General features: G+C 40.1%; 1 protein-coding gene across 3 annotated transcripts in view; it reads right to left on the reverse strand.

The window, feature by feature from the left end:
- The window catches only part of CSGALNACT2 (chondroitin sulfate N-acetylgalactosaminyltransferase 2), a 33,314-nt gene that overhangs the window by 7,061 nt on the left and 6,208 nt on the right, over window positions 1–20,045 (reverse strand). For all 3 annotated transcript variants that reach the window (XM_054206420.1, XM_054206419.1, XM_054206421.1), the window contains exons 2-3: window positions 7,958–9,209; window positions 334–550 (exon numbers count right to left, since the gene is read on the reverse strand). In XM_054206420.1, coding sequence (XP_054062395.1) covers window positions 334–550; window positions 7,958–8,621 — 881 coding nt within the window. In that variant the 5' untranslated portion in view covers window positions 8,622–9,209. The remainder of the gene's footprint in view (window positions 1–333; window positions 551–7,957; window positions 9,210–20,045) is intronic.

The raw sequence follows: 20,045 nt of genomic DNA on the forward strand, positions 1-20,045 counted from the left end.
TGTCTCATTCTAACACATTATTTTATAAACTGGAGCTCAAAAGCTGACACAAATACAAAAGTGATGTTCACCTGTGTCCAGGTTCACAGTGGCCCTGGCGTTCAGTCTAAAAGTTTGAGAATTTGGTCTGCAGTTTGAGAATCTCTTAAATCCTTTTAGAAGGAATATTTTCTCCATACAATTCGTTCAATTACCAACATCCCAAGGCAGTTGCACACAATGTTGGAATCATTATTTCTGTCGCAAATCCACCAGAACAGAAATTCATTTTGAAAAGGAAACAAAATACTGAAAATCAGCAATAGAGCTCACTATATAATTTCATGCACCTACCTGAAGTTTTGCATAAATTGTGCAAATGCCTCAGTTCTTCCAGCAAGAGGGACAATAATGTTAATGATTGATCTAGAAATATCGACCGTTTCACTCTTCACTTTCATGAGGGGTCCAAAAGGTCGGAACAAGGTGACATGCCTGTATTCCATGCCATCCATCTTCTTATAAAACAGCTCATACTGTGTCCCTTTATCTCTTTCTGTACGATAGTAACCTGAAGAATAAGTCACACAAGTAATTTGTAAAGTCAAAGATCTCAGCAATCATATTTCAGAAACACTGTTTTTCCTGAGAACTATAAAGAAATGAAAAAATAAAGCTTTGGGGGGAAAGCTTCTGGGTTTTTCCTAAAAATAAAAACATCCACAAACCATGGCCACCAATCACAATCACCCTCCTACCCTCTTACACCAGATCTGAAAAACCATCTCAAACAAACTCCAGCTTCTCCTGCTTCTTAGATAGGTTTTATGGTCCTGCAGCAACTTCTCAGGCAGAATTAAGAGTTGAGTCTTCCCAACAAAAAGGGAATTCAACTGTTCGCTATGGAAAAGGGTGGCTGAAATCTAATATTGCCTGTTCTAAAGCCCTTCAGTAAGGATCTTCCCTTGAGCTAGTCCACAGTAAAGGCTGAGATCATCTGGCCAGCGATCAACACAACACAAGCTGTGGGCAGAACAAACGACACAATAACTCGCTTGACAAAGCCCGTAACATCTGAAATTCGATATCTAAAAAAAATAATCTGTGCGATAAATGCTGGAATGCTTTAAAACTTTTCACTGCTGACCACTAGATACAGTCCTTTATCCCATAAATAAGGATAGTGGCATTTTACTGAAACTATGGTCCTCTAAAGACATAAGCAGAAGTTTTCTACATGGTTGTAACACTTTGAGAAAACAATACCAGTTCTCCATAAACAGGATTACCTATTTAGAGACATTTTACTCCTAATAGGTAAGGAAATCTATCCCCTTCAGAACAAATATTTAGGTTAGCTGATTGCTTTCATTTAAGGACCATCAAGGAAGCAAGTCAAGTCAACAGCCTCTCTTAAGTTTACACCACAAAGGAAAAGCCCAAGACTCGTCTGTGGCTTTGACTGAACTGAGCTCTGTGTTGGTAACCAACCTGAGAGTATGAAATGATGACAGGAAAGATCCTCCAACAGAACTGCCCTATGTTCATCCCATCTCAGCTCTCCTCTCTCCCCCACAAGAGAAAGATATATCACAGTAAAGAAACATAAGGTTCACTATGAACCAAGTAACTTTCAGTTGAGCTGGCCACGCAGACCATCGAGAAAGTCAGCAACAGCTGCATACCCCAAAGTGCGATGCACACACCTGCCTTTACACCGCACAAGCAGTGTACTTCCCTTCACCTGGGTGGCCTGAACCACCTCTTCTCCTGCAAGCCAGGCACCGAGCAGCTACTGCAGCCCCGCTTCTGAAATCCTCTCCTGGCCTCCCACCCAGAAAGAAGATGGCGAGGGATGAGACAGATGAACTCGTCTGGCTCAGCACTGATACTGTCCTTTTTGGTACTGTTGTTTTTGCAACTGAAATCAGGAGGGCTCAAGGTATGTGAGCAGCCCTCAAAGAGCAGCTTGGTTTTGTCTAGCTCAGGAACAAGAAAGAAGTGATCTTACAGCTTGCAGGTGGGTACACCACCTTGCCCCAGATTTTTTCCTCTATATCGCAGGCTTACAAGAGAGTCCTTTCCCTGAAACTACCCAACCCCCTCCATGTTCCTTTGCTCCAGCTTCCCTCCCCAAACCACATCCAGTTTCATTCATTGATGTCCCCTCTTTTCCCTGTCCTATATCTGCCCAACGGCCTCTCTTTTACAACAAGCTCCCCGTCCACCTCCAATATTCAGCTCTAACACACTCTTTCTTGCAGGTGCGTGGACTGGCAGACCCGACAGCAAGGGTGGATGGCCACCACCACACAGGGTCTGTGGGAGACAAGCTAGAAGTTAACAGTGACTGAATCTAACCTTTCAACTTGAATGCTTTTCACCCTTTCAACAAAGTTTTGCAATGCACTGCTTTAAGAGACAGAAATCCACATTTATTCCTTTGTGAACACAGAGATGCATAAAAATATGCACCACACTTTAATGCTCGTGAAAAGCATGACAGTTTCAAATCAGTATTAATTACAAGTACTGAAAAGGATGTTAAAAATCAAACAATGGAAGTCCACAGTGCTGACTGCTAGGAGCAAAAAAAGTCTTAAATCCCTCTTGATCTTTTTCCAGTCCAACCCTTTCCGCCAAGTAGCCCAGCGCTGTAGCTTGAAAACAGCTTCTTAGTTACGGCAGCAGCTGATGCACCACAGTGCTTGCAGACCTTGCTCTCATGTGATACGCAAATACTTTGTGCTTGTACTCTTGCATAAAGTAACATTCAGTATTGTTTACTATATTCCTTTCTCTAGTATCCAATAGCTGTTTATAGATGAAATGACCGTTTACAATTTCAGTGAAGTCTCTAAAAAAACATGTCACAGTTGCCAATGGCTTATCTTTAATCAAAGGACAAGCTTAGATGTCAGTCTACAACAGAAGGTTGGCGTAGGACAGAAAAACTTACAGATTAAAGTAACTTCAAGAAAACCCCCTCTGCTGTAACTTCATAAATACATTAATATGCAAGTCCAAATTTGAGTACTGCCTCACCAATTTTCAGTTGCTGGAATGTAAGATTCTAAACTTCTGAATCTCAACATCCTTGGGAGTTGGACTCAGTGATCCTTATAGGCCCCTTCCAACTCAAGATATTCTGTGATCCTACCAGCAAGCCACTTTTAAATATTATATGCTCCTCCAGGTATTCTCCTTGCTATGAGCTAACCTCCACAGGAAATCTACTAATTTGAATACTTTTATGGGATTAAAACTTCTATACACAGAAGCCAGAATTGAGAACAACCAGAAAAAGAACCCACATCTGTTTTACTTCTTAGCGTATTCAGGTTTTTAACACTTGGGACTGACTCATGTAGTAAAAACTGCTATCTCACCTTCCAACTAGTGTTCACTGGCTGCCATCCAAAATAGAGCTCTCTAAGCAAAGAGGTAAAAAGCAGCAGAAATAATTTAACAGCTGTTATTCCTGGTCCATGAAGCTTTACTGCCTTTGCAGAAGTTCTGCTTCTCACCAAACAAATCAAGTCTTAGAAATTCTGGGGATCAATTACTATCAAAGCCAAAAAGTTGTTCTTCTCTTGCCTCGAATACTATTACTTGTTTTACAACTACCAAGAAAGTATTTGGTCTATGGAATTTAAGACATAGGTCCCTTTTTTTTTTTTTGGTGTATTAAAATTCACCATTGAAGTTCCCAGGACACTGGCCAGTTTCTAGTCCTACACAGGACATACTAAAAGGGGTGTTCGCATGGCAAACAGTCCACGCTGTTCTATACCTGGCAAGGACTCTGGAAGAGTTTTGACTTTAAGCTTGCTGCACCGGGATAAACAATTTTTACATGCCAAGGACATATTTTGGGTGGGGAGTCTTCCCTTGAGAGTCAGACCTAAAGATAGTTTATGGAGTTTGCCCAGTTCCAACTGGAAACACAGAAGCAAGAGAAGTGGACCCAAACAGCAGCACTCAAATTCCAGTAGACATTCAGGAACAAGACCTTTATTAGAGACTAGCTAATTGCTAATTAGCTGCTGAAACTGAAAATATGCTAATGCCTCTATTTTCCAAAGGTTAATTTTGAATGTCTGCCCAATGGAAGAGCTTTCAATTTCTTGATGAAATAAACCAGTTACACTGATGAAAGTAACCTAAATAAACCAGCTACACTGAGAGTAAAGTACAGATGTCCATGAAGGCTCCTCAATACATTTTGCATCACTATTCAAGATCTAATGTCTCAGGCTTCTGAAGAAAGGGGACAGACAGAGGTAATACTGCTGTGCTCTTCCCATGTTACTTATTCTCTGTCACTCAATATTATCAAACGCAGACCTCAAAGAAACCTATTTTTCATGAAGGACTATCTTAGAATGCTCAATTCAGCAGTTAGGCTCATTGTTTTTAGTCCTAGACCCCTTCATTTGTGAAAATACGTAATATTGCAACTTTTATCCTCTCTACAGGTGCTCTTCACCTATTTTTCTCATACCCTTGAGAGTTAGAAGATCTAATGGAAATCTTAAGAAAAAAAACTTCAAAGTGTTTCTCAAACAGCAACTGCAGAACAAGACTTTTTTAAGGTCAGGTTTTTGTTCTGTTTAATATTAGAGTCCTGTAAGTTTCATTTTGGGTTGCAGCAGAGCAAAAAAGGTAACAATAGAGCAAACAGAGCCCTGCAGAGCTGAGAAACTTGCTGGTTTTCTCTTCACTAGCACAGCAAGCCTTGAGAAAAAATAATTTGCAGCTTTCAGAAAGTATCTTTATAGTTGCAATACATATTTGCAAATCTTTTTTTCTAGTTTGGTGTTATCGTTCAAAGCTTGCCAATAGCCATGATGTGGCCGTAGCAGCTCCACCTAATCACAACTCCAAAACACATTTGGGTCACTCCTTTGTTTTGAAACACTTAAAAAAAAGAGCATCAATTTGGATAACACTTGACCAGGTTGTCCCCTATCATGGCTACAGCATCCTTGCGCCACTGGTAGAAGGCAGAGTATCTTTGTGTAGAGACCACCGAGGCTGAGCACGCAGCAAAGGAGCTGCTTGAACAGTTAAATCAAGGGCAGAGAGCAAAAAACAGAGCAGCAACAATAAAGTTACCATCCACCAGCACGTATTTTGAAGTTTTTTGGCCCACGTGGTAGTAATTAGAGTAATAAAAATCCGTTGATTCAGACTACCATGTAAGAAAAAAATTCTTGGTGCTTTTACAGATCAAGACAGTGATAATCCACTGAGTGGGCAAAGACATGTGAGGTAAATGCTGGGGAAGAACTTCAGGCATTCAGTGGTGATGAAGAGATACCATTAGGTAAGGTAAAATTGTCTGTAAGAGAAAAGATTCTAAACTTATTTAAACAGCCACCTAATTCTCTAAAGATTTATTAATACAACTTAAAGTACATACCACAAAAGATTACATAGCTCAAGGTTTAGTCTGGTATTCCACAAGTCTAGAAAAAAAGCTGAAATAATTCCCAGAACCAAACATTTGCCTACACGAAAAGTTAACCTATGAGGTAGGAAGCTAGAACACTTCTAGAATAAAAACGCCTGTTTCTAGTTTAGCTCGTACTTGTGGCACAGTTCTGTGGATAAGTTTTTGTAGACAGATATGCGTTAGTTTTAAAAAAAAAAATCCTGCATGTCAGCAAAATCAGTTCATCTATCTCAAGCATAAAATATGATGGTTATGCATTAACTAATGCAGAATCAGTTTTCTCTTTTGCCTCCCCCCAATAATCCATGCACCAAGTTTCTCAGCCCCATTTCAATTCGGATAAAACACTAGTCTTAGTCCTAAATCACATATTAGAAAATAATCTTTAGCAATTGAAGAGGATACAGAACTTGTGACAAACTATTTGTTTTAACTCAAGCTGACTTAAACAAACTGTTTCTCTAAACAAGCAATGCTAATCCAGCAACAATTTAGTTGTGCTCTTAGGACATTTACAGGAACCGTTGTGACTCAGTAGATACACCAAGTCTGCTATGAAACTTGAACCCACCAGTTGATGATAGCTTAAGTACTTCCTAAATGGAAAGACATCAGCTTTCCAACTGCACTTGCACCAAAACAAGGACGATGCACAAGCTGCCAGCCCAGGTAGGGTGCTAGAGCCCCGTCACGGGGCTGCAGGGCAAGGGACCTGCAGGTACCACTGGAACCAGCTGGTTCCATTTCTCACCTCTAACTTTTGGAAAGACAGAAGGAAAAAGAGAAGAGGTGTTATTATTCAGAAGCAGCTTTTTTGCTGGCCCAGTGTCTAAATTAGCCAGTAGTATTCTCACATACATGTAAACCAGAATACCCACACAACCCACAACTTCTGTTTGAAAGAAGACACTGCTATGTATCACTATGGCTAGTTGCTAACACGGCCATATGAGCTACAACATAAAAATACTTTCTTTTAAGTGCTGAGCATTTTTTCTACAGTTTCTACCTATGCTTGAAGAAGCTGCCTTTACAACAAAAGGAAACTAGTTCCACTTCCAAAACGAATTACCCATATACTGGTGTAAACAGAGGCAGAGGTGCAAGTACAGATCTAAGGTCCTACATCTCCTTGTTTTGTTGGAGGTCTGCAGTCATTAAAGGCAATACACTAAAATGAACAACTATTTCAGTGCTGGTAAAAAAAAAAATAAATTGGTAGAGTACAAGCAGTACCTAAAACAGTAAAGGAAAAGCAGCTGCACGCTTAATATAAAAATAAAACAATTAAAAGACTGCAAGAATGACTACTTTCAGACAAAATAATATGGTTTTAAGTGAAAACTGTACCAAGAGGCTAACACTGTGCTGGCTGTGTTACACCGAGACAGTTGAATGGATTATACGCCCTGCCTCACCTTCTGGAACGAAGAAGAGTACTTGCATTAAACTTTAAGCACAGTAGCTGTTAAAAGCAGAGACTTTTTGTGCTATAGACCGATTACATCATCTTGGACTGAAAGAACTGATTATTTCAAGGCCAACGGTACCTTTCTCCAGCATGTGTTTGCTTAATAGTGCAGACATCAGTGCTGCTGAGATCCAGAATCCCTTTTACAGTAATGCTCTTACAACATGGTCCAACTTTTTTTTTTTTTTTTTTTTTTAATGGCAGCATGAACTGTATTTAATAGTGTAAATACAAAAAAGAGGTACTAGGGCAGTTTTTGGTAATACTTATATCCATCAGCTATACCTTGAAATCCAACTTCCATAGGAATGATCACTAATGCACCTTTTAAGGGTGTCACTAAATGTTGAAAGCATAACTGCTACATTTGTTCTTAATAATAATGTGTCCTGTAATTAAATTTACAAGCACTGAATAGAGAACAAGAGAACAGTTCAAGGTTGCACAGCTAAGCAAACCCCATAACTAGCATACCATGAAGGGTCTATTCAGGACACCAAGTTCTTCAGCCTGACATGACCAGAACATGTTAGGACTACCAACACTCCCTCTCCAATATAAGTATGCCAGCTCTACCGCAAGTCAAAAGCCTGAATATTAACTAAAAGTAGGACAGAGATGAACGAAGAAAAACCCTGTAGCTTCATACTGAATTTCTTAACTACGCTGGAACAAGAGAGATGAATCAATTTCTCCCTCCCACTGCCACCAGTTTCACTGGAAGCCTTTCAGTTACTCAGTACCATAAGCAGTTGTCTCACACTGACTTCAGCTACAATCAACTACGAATGCCTCAGTATTTTAAGCGGTTACAACTTCCCCTGTACACTTCTTGTGGTAAGCCCTTCTTCTGAAATGGATTTCTTGCTCCCTACTCAAAACACAAGATAATGAAGCAGTAATACTCTCATAATTAGAAATAAAGGTTCTTACTTGGTAATTATGTTCAAGACTACATTCAAGTGGGTAAACCCCCTAAAAATACAAACACCATTAAATGCCCATTGTGACATTCTGTTAACAGGCTGGAAAGCATGTAATAGTCATACCTTCTATGAAATCATTTTCACTATACAGCTGCCTCTCTCCCACTCCATCATCTTCATCTTGTCCATCTTCTTCATCTGGATTATTGATAACTTCTAGGCCAGCCTCAATAACTTCCACCAATTCATCTCGTTTGTCCTTTCTAACAGGTTTCTCTTCTGGATGCCGAGTAAGCCCCATCTCCAATTGGAACACTTTCATGGACGTAAAGCTTTCAAAAGGAATGACGCCATATTCACTAGGCAGTTTGGCCCCCACGCTCACCTCAGCTTTGTCAATCTGGGAATGAAGAAACTCTAGGAGATCATTGGATGCTTGTTCTTTGGTGCTCTGGTAGTTCATACCATTGACCTTGGGGGTCTTTTTTTCCTGCAGGGATTTCAATTTATCACTCATTTCCTGAAGCTCTTGCTTTAACTGGGCAATCTGACGTTTCAGACTGGTAGCTCTGTTTTGATAATGCTCTTCTTGTTCCTGCAAGAGAGCTTGATAGTATTCTTTACCCATGTTTTCACCTACAACACCAGGTAGAGATCCATTCCCATCTGTTTGTGGAGCACACTCGAGCAAATACATGAGCAAGACTAAACTGAATAGTAAAGCAAGGCCCACTAATAGCCAACGAGTCCTGGCTTGAATTACTAAACTTCTTCTGGGCATTCTCATATTATTTCCGTTTCCAATCCAAAAAGATGACTTATCTGCTCATGCCTTCCAGGGAACATCACCCCAGAGTTCAAAGCTTAGAATGAAAGAGAAAGCATGACCATAATAGTTACTACAAGTTTTGATAAAGTAGATGATGGGCAGTTTTCAACCTTTGCCTTAATCGGGTGTCATTGCAGAGAGACAAATCTGAAGTTCCAATGTCATCCATAACCATCAACTCTAAGTTTGGTTGACGCCATACAATTTGTTCAGGATTTCCTACCCACCGAAAAAAACCCTGCAGAAGGGGAGGAAGATGGAAGACACCAGCAACAAGTCATATTTCCATTTTCTAATTCAACCCTAGTTGAAGGGTTTTAGCCTATCTGAAGTTCAGTGAGCAACGTCTGCAAAAGTCATTTTATAAACTTTGAATTGACAGCAATTTTTTTCCCCCACTACGTGTAAGTGAGAGCAGTCTACAGTTTAGCAACAGAAATTTTCATTGACTAGTCTGGCTTTTCCTCTGGCACTTGAGTATTTTATTCCAGTTCCCCCTCCTTTCCTCAGGATCTGCGGTTTGAGTCAGCAAAAAGACGACAGAACCTAAAATTAAAAGAAAGGTGCATATTAGAACTACAAAGCAGCCAGTCATTTGAAAAACACATGAAGAAAGCTGTAACACATGGATGCAAAGGATTGCTGGGGGAAGGGGTGGGAAAAGGAGAAAGAAAACATTATTTCTTTCCATTGCATTACCCATTAGCGATTCCCTTTGACATAGTGTCTGGAAAATAGCAGTATGGACAGTCTAATGAAATACATTTTTCACATAGCTAGCTAAAGCAGTAAGGGTTCTTCTAGTTTCATCAAGTCTTACTTGCTTTAACTCACCCATTCCTTCTTGTTTTTTTTGTTTTGTTTTCCTCTGTGGGAGGAAAAAACCACCAACAAAACCCATGCCCTTCCTACTCCTCTACAGTAAAAAAAATTCCAAGAACTATTTTGAAGCAGCAGCAGCTTGCATTTCCATTTGCTTTTACTTTAAGTAAGTATCTTTTAGGGAGTAATTATTCACTCATAAATAAAATACTGCAAATTTAAATATCAAAGGTCACAGACACAGCATTTCAGAACAGGTCAAATTCAACAGAAATTCAAACCCCAATTCTCGACTGATGAAAGGGAGCCTCAGACTATCCATTTACTAACATTTACACCTTTTGATTTGGTTCGGTGACTGTGAAGGGGCACTGTCTGTTTGTATGGGTCACCCTCTCACACCACTGACCAAACCAGCTCGGAGGAGGAGACCAGGGAGAAACAGTTACGAAACAATAGTCAGCTAAACAGTTTATGGGCCTCTTCAATGACTGCACAAAGGGCTAAGCAGTAAGCTCAATGTGTGTTAGTCTATTTTCTAACAGTAATAAAATACTTTCATTTAAAACTTGTTTGTAGAAAATAAGTGAGGCTTATTAAAATTTATCCAGAGATCTATTAGCTCTACATCCATTTGGGCTTGTTGTGTACTTATTATTTGGGAGAAGTTCTGGGACTTGAGTAACTTCAGTTTAGTTTGAGTATGTTTATGTGATTAGAAAAAAAAAATGCCCCCTCCAATACTCCTTATTTATGGGTTGGACAGATTGTTGTCTAACGCCGCTCGCAGCCACAAACCCCATCTTCCTCCATCTTTGCAAATAAGTGACGGTGCCACAATGCACTCCAGCTGCTTACACCACCTTACAACGTTTCCCCCCCATTACATCCTTGCGACACTTCTCCTTTCCCATTTGGCTTCCAGCACCAGGATATTGCTTTAGTGAGAACCAGGTACCACGTATCAGTGGTATCATGATACTCAGCATCCTCATTTGCAAGAAAGCTCCAATAACAAGGCCTGAAAGATTAAGTAATTTATTCACACCACCAACACCAACGCCTGCGATGGCTGATCCTAAGTTTGTGTGCGTGTCATGCACATGAAGTCTTACAAGAGCTGCCCACTTTGGTGTTGTCCAGCTGAAGGCTACCGGACTGCTTGAAGCAGTTATTAGTATTTCTAGTGCCAAAGTCCCTGCCTATGACCCTGCTCAAAAATAAATAATATCCATTATGTAGAAATTCTTAATACAGCAGCTTAAAGGCAGTAGATATCTGAAACTTAAGCTTTTTGAACTCATGTAAAGCTACCAGACACTTTGGTACAAAGTAAGCAACAGTTTTATCAACTGAATTCTAGATGACATTCTTTTAAGTCCAAGTAAGACAGAAATTAGTCACTCCTCACTGAGCAAACACATTATATAAATGCAAGTCAAACGCCTATAAAGAGTGATCAACACCAGATGTATCCTCAGACTATTGACCAGGGTCCAGATATGGTGAATCAAGGGAGACAGAAGAAAAAACCATCGACAGGATAAAACCATTTCACAGAAATGATGTAACATCATCCCGAACTTTCTTTAGTACAAAGTTGCCCATATGATGTTTTTGCACATTTCTCTCTGAATTCTTGTTCTGTTAGAAGGCAAGAGGTGAAGCCACAACTAATAACATAAAGAACCATATGTTTCTTTAAACCTAGATGAATGCTAGGCTGTCCTAAAGCCACTCCACACAGAAGCTGGCACATCTTAGATCAGTCAAGGCATGTTGAAGAAAGATCAATCTATCTGACTTGCATAAAATATTGACAAATCCAGTACCAAGTATTTTTCACTGCACAGACTTATTACTGCTGTCAAGAACAGCAGCAGTTTTTCGTCGCTGTATACACAAACACAGCCACCATATCCCTGCAGAAATCAGGTTTTCAAGTAGAGATGCTTTTGGTACTGGGGACAGGGTAGGAAAGAAGGCTCACAGCTCAGTAGGACATGAAGAACCACGCTTTGTGTTTTTCCTTCAACTTTCTCCTCACTTTTATGGGATAACTCAAGAAAATGGAAGCATGTACTAGAAAGCAGGGGAAAATATTTTTAGTTAAGACTGTCTTAAGAGATTATTTGGGCTACCAAGGTACAGCTCAGTGATGGTTTGCACAAGCGGCTACAAACCACTGCCAGATTTGGTTCAACGCTGAACCCCTAAGCTTAAAGCCACTTAAGTGGCACAACCTCCTACCACCATGGGCTTTAAACAATCACGAACTGTTAAGCGATAAATAGACACCCTGAAGCTGGGGCATTAGCCTAGTAGGCCTTTATTCAATTCTTGCTCTACCAGTAAGTTGCCTTGTGTTCAACTTTGATGAGTCACTAAGTTTCTTTAGGTCTCATTCATGCCTTAGAAGCAAGTGACAACAGTTTTCCTGATGTGGTGTCAAGAGGACACAATGTACCAGGAGATTAAGGTTCCCTCAGACAATAGCAGGGGGCAATGAAAGAACAACTCTGTTCTTAATAACTTAACCGTGGCCAAATGTACATCAGTATGGTAAGCATTGATTAAGAAAGTCAGCACGCCTCCACAGGGCCTCGCTGCTCACATTGCATCACCGATGCAAGAACAAAAGATTATGAATAACTGCAGATTTCCGAGCCTTCCTACTGGCACTTTACCTATTTACACTAGAGGGCTGTTTTCTGGAGAGCTGCCTTAAGGGGTGCTTAGAGATGAGAAACAACAGGCCGCTTCTGAAGCAATGGAAACTACAGGTGGTGGGCTGCAGAGAGCTTGCTGGTCCTTTTCCTCCCAGGCTCTAATTATTCCCTCATTAGCCAAAACCCTTTTTTAGTGAGCCAGTGACAATCCTATTAACAATGCAGCCTTTTTGCACAGAGATAGGCCTTGCTTATTTATCTTTGACAGTTTTTGTGCGACACCATAAAGAACAGGCATTTTCCACACTAGTTTCCCTGTGGCCTTTAAAGGCAAGGAATGTTTGTGCAACCAGTTATGTTAAAGAACATAAAAATTTTAAATTGCACCTGGAGAGCTGAAGAGGAAAATTAGTTTACTAAAGCAGTAGGGACTGAGCCAATTTGGACATCTCTTCCCCCCACCTTTTTTATCCCCTCCATTTTTCCCCACTTCTGATGAGAATGGTCATAATAAAGGAATCAGACACAGATTTCACCTTGCGTCCTTCACGGAGTGAGGGAGGCCGCTAAGAATTTTAATTCTCATCCCATCAGAAAAGGAAGGTTTATGAGCCCTTTATTTCACCACCCTCTCTTTTCAGAAAAGTACTGGTTTCATGTATTTACAACCCAAATTTGATATGAATTAGGCCTGGCACAGCACTATTTTAGGAATTCCACTAACTACTCCCAGGCTGTAGAAGATGCGATTACAAGAGAAAGCAGGCTGTGAAACCTCAGAATTAGCAAAAGCACACAGGATCCCAACAATCACAATAGGAAAATTAATTCAGTGTCACACAATACATTCTGAAGTTTATAAAAAAGAACAGTAAGATTACCTGGAAATAAGTAATTGTGCAGACGTCCCTAGGATCAGCATTTCAGTGTTTAAAGATTAAGTTCCAAATCTTCAAAGTCCACATGCTGATATTTCACTTTATTTCAATTCTTCGAAACAAGCCTATTTGCAATACTCCCTATGATCTCCAAAGAACAAGACATCTTATACAATGCTTAAAGGTTTGCAAGTTTTCCAGAAGCAACTGGTTGTTATTCTTGCTGCATTTCCAGGGCCTTATGTATATTCAACTATGGAAATGCTTCTGTTCCTTACAAAAGAGCTCATTGATTCTCTAAGCACAAGGGAACAGACCAGCATGCTAATTGAAAATGCTTTTAAATTTGTTTTTATTATATTAGCATTCTGTTTTGGTTCCTTGTTGCAAAGGATGAGTATGTCTTTCTAAAGAGGGAAACATTCACACTTACAGCAGTGACCTAATTCCGTATGCACTTGCTTCATGCCAGACTGCACGGACATTCCTCATTTTTGCATGTTCTACTTCAGACATGTCCTTTTTGTTCAGCATGCCCTAGATGGTCATAGTTTCGCTGCTTATGAAATTCCAGCTGATTTTCATAGCTATTTTATTGTTCATAATTTCACCCAGATGCCACAGATATTCACTGTTTTAAACCCCCTCCACACACACACTTCTCTCCTTGGCAAGTTAAACAATGAAAACATAAGGTCCAATATCATCCCTTGGTTATTCCATCTTACTCTGAAGAAAAGTGTCACTGAAAACAGAACTGCTTATGAATGCCAGAGAAAGATTGCACACGGTTATTTTCTCGCTTGCTGAAACCAACACAAAGTTGGCCACTGTTGCTGTTGTCGACAATCTCTGCATAAACCCTAGAGTGAGAAACCTCAAACCATATTTTAGAGTACACAGAAACACATCAACTTGGCTTAGACAGTGTGCTGAGGTATAGCTTCAGAGAAGAGAAATACATTTGTTCAGAGCTTTATCATACAGTTCTAGCCAAAAAGAGTATCCAAGTCAGATTTTTCTGCTGTTGGGAAGGTTAATAGGGAAAAGCAAAAAAGAGAAAAAAATATCCAAGAGAAGAGTTAGAGGCCATCGTTCTCACTTTCCACAGAAAACTAATCTTTAGTCTAGTATCTCACCCTCATTGGACTGACTGTAAATAAAATGTTTTTATCACAATTCCACCATCTGATTTGCTTTCAGCTACAGCCTCCAGAGCACACAGGCACACGCATTGCTTCATGGGAGAGAAGATGAAAGCCACTGTCAATTTATGGAAACAAAATCTATTTCAATAAAACCAGCAGAAAAGCTAAAATAATCACGAGATATTTTTAGACCTTACCGGTTTAATAATAAATCCTGAAGAATTTGAAAGTTGTGCTTATACACATTGTGACCACTAGCCATGGTAAATCAATCACATCAGGCAAAAGCAGCAGCTTATTTTCAACTTCTGCAAGTTTAGAGCATAACACACTTCCAGTTCATCACGACATGCAAGTTTAGTTTGTAAGCGCAGAACTGCAGCTTTGCTACTCACATTATCTGACTGAGACGAAAGTGAATTTTTCTTCCACCTACCTCTTATGACTTACATCAAAATTTCCTTGTGTCCTCCTGTACCTTTGCAGCATTCCCATTGCATGGCATGCTACCTTGGCACGCTCACATGGACCAACCTGTATAGGGTAATACCTGCAAGGGCACACACCAGCACTCCTCAAACAGGACAGGGCAATTCTTACAAAAAGTTATTTTTCCACACATTGCAGGCGTAAACCAGAAGTCCATGAGTTAAAAAAAAATAAAAAAACCCAACAGCAAAAAAGACGGCCTCTGCCTTGGGAGACTAGGTGACAGAATCAGCTCTTCATCAAATCTAACTCAACTCCACAAAAAACCGTGGTCCTTAATTCTTATAAACTTACCAGCTCAACCTGGCTGATAACTGAAAAACAGTTGAATTCAGCTTGTGTCCCTCTGTCACGCAGCAGACTCCAAGCAGTATCAGATATGCAGTCATCTGTGTTTCTGCAGCCAACCTCACCTGGCTGCTCATCAACTAACAGCCAGGGAAAACGCTGAGCTATCAGTTTAGCACTGCTCCCATTCACTCACAGGTTGGGGGTTTTTGTCTCCCTCCACTTTCTTTGTTATAAACTCCCACTGGCAAACACTGCCAAAGCCAGAGTCCCACGGAGAAGGGCAGGGGGATGACAAGGACTGCACACTGATCACTGAGCATCTTCCCTCATTTTTAATTAAAGACACAGGGGAAAAAAAAAAACCAACCCACCACACAGTCAACACAAGAACTACTGCCTACATTATACGCTCTCTACAACTACCCAAAAGGAGGTTGTAGCGAGATGGGAGTTGGTCTCTCCTCCCAGGTAACAAGTGATAGGACAAGAGGAAATGGCCTCAAGTCGTACCAGGGGAGGTTTAGATTGGATAACAGGAAAAAATTCTTCACCTAAAGGGTTATCAAGCATTGGAACAGGCTGCCCAGGGAAATGGTTGAGTTGCCACCCCTGGAGGTATTTAAAAGACGTGTAGATGCAGTGCTGAGGGACATGGTTTAGTGGGTGGACTTGGCAGTGTTAGGTTTTTGTGGTTGGACTTGATGATCTTAAAGGTCTTTTCCAACCTAAATAATTCTATGCCTATGAACAGCATGTGATGAATTGTCAAATGCTTGAACACATCTGCAACAGGTAACTTCAGGCATTTGTTTAGTTCCTAAAGGGGAAGGAAGAAAATTCATGCCTCTGGCACAAGGATCATAGTAGTACTCAGAGTACAGCAGGGACTAGGAGTTCAGGCATAGGAACCTACAGGAAAAAGCTACTTCAGTGATGGGTGACAACAGTCACAGGATTTATTACTCAAAAAATAATATTCCCTATACAAATGGTTTATTTTACAAAAGTAACACTGTGTTTTTGCCAGCAGAAATGCTGTGCTCCAAAATAAAATTAAGACTACCCCTCCACAAGTTTCCACTGTCATATTAGAGATTCCAGTACACGGGGAAGATACAGGGTTTCTTATCTCCCTTGTTTCATGCAATAGATCAAACCACTCTCAATGCTAGAGAGAAACTTTATCAATAAGAAGTTCTGCCTTTTTGCAGGCTCCGATCCTGTTTGCACTAATTGCATCTTTTCAGGAGATGCAACTGAAGCGGCACACTTTATACCAACCTTCTTTAAGAAGAAAAGATCAAAAAGATTAGGTTTCATTTTAACAGTGGAGTTTAATCATCATAAGATTGAGTCTACCTATGTTTAGCCTATGAAGGTCAATCAAGCAGGTGTTGCTCTTTGCAGCCTTCCCAAACCCTCTCTTGAATTTCATCCTCAGTTTCAGCGAGTTCACTGCCATTTTTGTTTTTGTTTGTATTGTTTACAACACCAACACAGACCAGCAGGGCAGTGCGAAGGACCTGTCCTGCCCCGCACCACGTACCCCATCCCCACCCTGCGTACATGACCAAAAGATAAATCAGATTGCCAAGCCGAAAGCACAGGAAATAATATGGGGTTTGTTGTCTCTGTTGTCAGTGCTACAGCTACCATAGCAGAGAAAGCAGGCAGCAGGTGAGATCCAACAACCTAGAAATGGTGATGGCTTTGCCAGAACAGGCCCTGGAGAAAGCAATCAATGCTGTCATCCTCAAATAAAGGAAACGTTAACTGTACTGAAACGGCTAAAATGCAATCCTTACGTAACCTACTGTGAAATGACAAGAAAAAAAAAGGCCTTTTGCTGAAGTGGTTTTATCTTCCGTAAGTTAGAGAAGCAAGCAAATTATCGTCTGTCCCAGCACTTGTTGTTCCTACACAAAACTGAATCCATTACATGGTTAAGTGGATAAATGAAAGAACAACGTTATTCACAATATTTACTTTATACCTAATCCAAAGTAAGCAATGAGCTTATGAATAGGAGGCCTGCTTTGGCTTCGGTGAAGCCAGAGCAAGCCCATTTGTCTGGAAACTGCTGAATTGAAACTGGAACTTGAAACACAACCAGCTACACCTTAACTAATCTGGTCAGGATCATCCTATTTCAGATAAGGCCAGGAAATAAAAGTCAACTCATAGTCACTTTACTGTTTTTATGAAGAGACATCTGCTCGGCAAGAAAGAAGTTAGGTAAAATGTCCTCAGTAAGGCTAGCAGAAGGAGTTCTGTTTGTCTAATGGCTTGGTTTTAAACTATTATTATTGAGTAACTATGCCAAATGACACACTACCTTCGGCTTCCGTAAGATAAATAACTTTTCTATTTTACACATCTTTTCCTATAGTTTACGTTATTTAGCTTGCTGTAGGTACTATTCCCCTTTCTAAATTTGGCAAAAGCCCCACAAACTCCAAACTTAGAGAAGTAACTCTTCTTCCCCTTATTGTAAAGGAATGAAAGGAACAGCAGTATTATATGACTACGCTTATTTTGCCTACCCTATACATTGTTGAAGTTCACCATAGAGATGGGAACAAAAGCACAAGTAGCTACCTCAGTTCAGTTATCAGGGAAGCACTTTCTACTAATTCCTAACATCTCATAAAAAATAAGTCACTTTTTACGTAACTAGTGATCCTAGCTCGGCTTTTATTTTCACTGATGCCATTTGCTATTCATTAAAAAAAAAAAAACATACACTGAGAATGACTGAAATTGTCCATCGTGGGAATGGCAGCAGGCAAAAACAAAGAGCTGAAAATGATGTGGCTTTCCTGGCATTACTTCACCTAAGTACCACATCTAACTACGTTCGCAGAATCAAGTCGTCTTCTGTTTTCTCACTTCTCTCCAATTGTCATCTAATTCCCTACGCATGGAGATTGAGACAACGTAGTTACTGTACCCTGAGCATAGTGAAGATACATATGCCAATATATGTAAACTTCTGTGCTATTTTTAAAGGATAGTCATCACCCAAGTTCACACAGAGAGCCCGTGCACGATTTCCTGCTGCGGGAGGTAAGGAGAGAGGCCACGCGCCCAGCTTCCTTACACTTGTGAAGCACATCTGGAAATGCTGTAGGGCAAACCAGATCCCCTCTCAGGCTCTCAAAGGTACTAACAGGTGGGTGTCACATACAGATTTCTTATTTTACCCTATGAAAAGAAGAGATGAAAAAGGACAGTTCTTCACCAGGGTGCTCTTTCTAACAGTTGTACAGCTAATTAGCCAGCATTTTAAAAACAGTTGGAGACTTAATGCTGTGGAGGAGTTAGAATATTTTTTTTTTTCCCTTTTCTGTAATTTTTCTATTGTAAGTGCTACACTGCTTTCAAGGAGATAAAAATCCAGGTTATGATGAAGTTGTAGCAGTTGAAGTGAAAATAGCAAGAAGCTAAATTCTGAAGTGCACCTGACTTGCTTAAAAAGACTTCCAGACTTATATTAATATCTGCCTTAAAAGCAGAAACATATAAAGGCAATTGATTTAAATTTCATAAAAAAGTTTCATTGAACAACTGTGCACCAAGTGCTACCACCGCAATGTTTTACTTAAAAGTTATGACTTATTGCCAAATTTGGGGGGGGGTGTACCCTGGACCAAGTAATATTTGCATAGAAATCTCTTCATCGCAAGTTTGAAGAGCAATAAAACTCCTGAAGTGACCACTGGAAGACATTTCTGTGCATTTTGTCCAACTGGTACTTTGGCTTGAGAGTGTTAAAATGCCTAAAACAAGTTTGAAATACAATTTGATACAGAAATCCTGAGAAAAATGCTGCCTTGAAAATCAATCACCCTAAAGTTTTTCTTAAATAAACTGAATAAGTTAGATTAAGTTCACATGTGGTATTCAAAACTGGGCTCACTTTGCTGTTCCTCAGCCCATGAATCTGAGATGGAAGGAGGAACAGACCCTACAAATATCTCTAGAATGGCTAAAAATCAGCATAGTAGTTTAGGTTCTGCTTTCAGCACGACGTATCAGCCATGAATGTCACCAGAAGTGAAAGCTGGATGCCAAACGATTGAGAAACATCTGGTGCATTCCAGAAGCACAGCTAGATTCACTTATGTCATCTGTAATTTTTCAATTTGACATTATAACTAAGCATTAACTTACTCTTAAAGGACTAGCAATACCAGGCTTCACTGAAAGCAGAGAAGCTAGCAGCTTGTCAGAACTCTCTATCTTGATAGTCTTTTTTTTTTTTTCCTAAAGTTGCCTTGCATTGAAAAATACACCAGTATGAAAACTAGAAACCCCAAACACTCAATACTTTGCACTACCCTGCTCCATCTCTCTTAGTTTTGTTTTTCAAGTCCCTGAAGTCAGTCTTTGGACCACTCGGACCATCTTTCCTCCTCTTCTCTTCAGGAAGAGATGATCATGATTTAGGGGGGAGCCAAGCCAGGAGTTTCTGAAACCTCTGCCGAATTTTTGCAGGTTCCTTGTGCCATGCTTCCATTGTGCTCATATTGCACAATTTTATTTTATTTTTTTTCTAGCTTTGCTTCCCAGCAGGGACATAGGGGTTGTTACCACAGACACTTGTCACAAACTATTCAAAATGCCACATTTGACACACGGTCCTACGGCAGCAACTTGCATTATGCTGTTTGAACACTGGCTTCAAGTTTTGTTTGTTACCTTCTCCTCTTGTCCCTTCAGACAGTCAAAACCCCAACACACTTCCATCTAGGTAGGTGAAACTCTAATAGAAGCTCAGGACCTTGCACAACTAAGGAGCAATTCCCAAGGGTTAAACAAAAAAAATAATTTCAAAGCCACTGGATTATGTCTGAAATCTGAAAAAAAAAAAAAACAACAAACCAAACAAAAAAAGCCATCTTAAAGAAACATGCTTAGTAGCACTTACTTAATAGCCAAATCTAATACAGCATTTTGGATGTTAAACTCAGTTCTGTTCCAAACCCTGGGAGCATTGGGGCAGAGTTTGCCCGGACGGCACCAATCGCAACCCACACGCGTCCTACTTTGCAAACTGTACATTTCTTCTTCAGAAGACTTCTA

Source organism: Rissa tridactyla, chromosome 6, assembly GCF_028500815.1.
Source record: "Rissa tridactyla isolate bRisTri1 chromosome 6, bRisTri1.patW.cur.20221130, whole genome shotgun sequence".
In the NCBI taxonomy this organism is placed as follows: domain Eukaryota; kingdom Metazoa; phylum Chordata; class Aves; order Charadriiformes; family Laridae; genus Rissa; species Rissa tridactyla.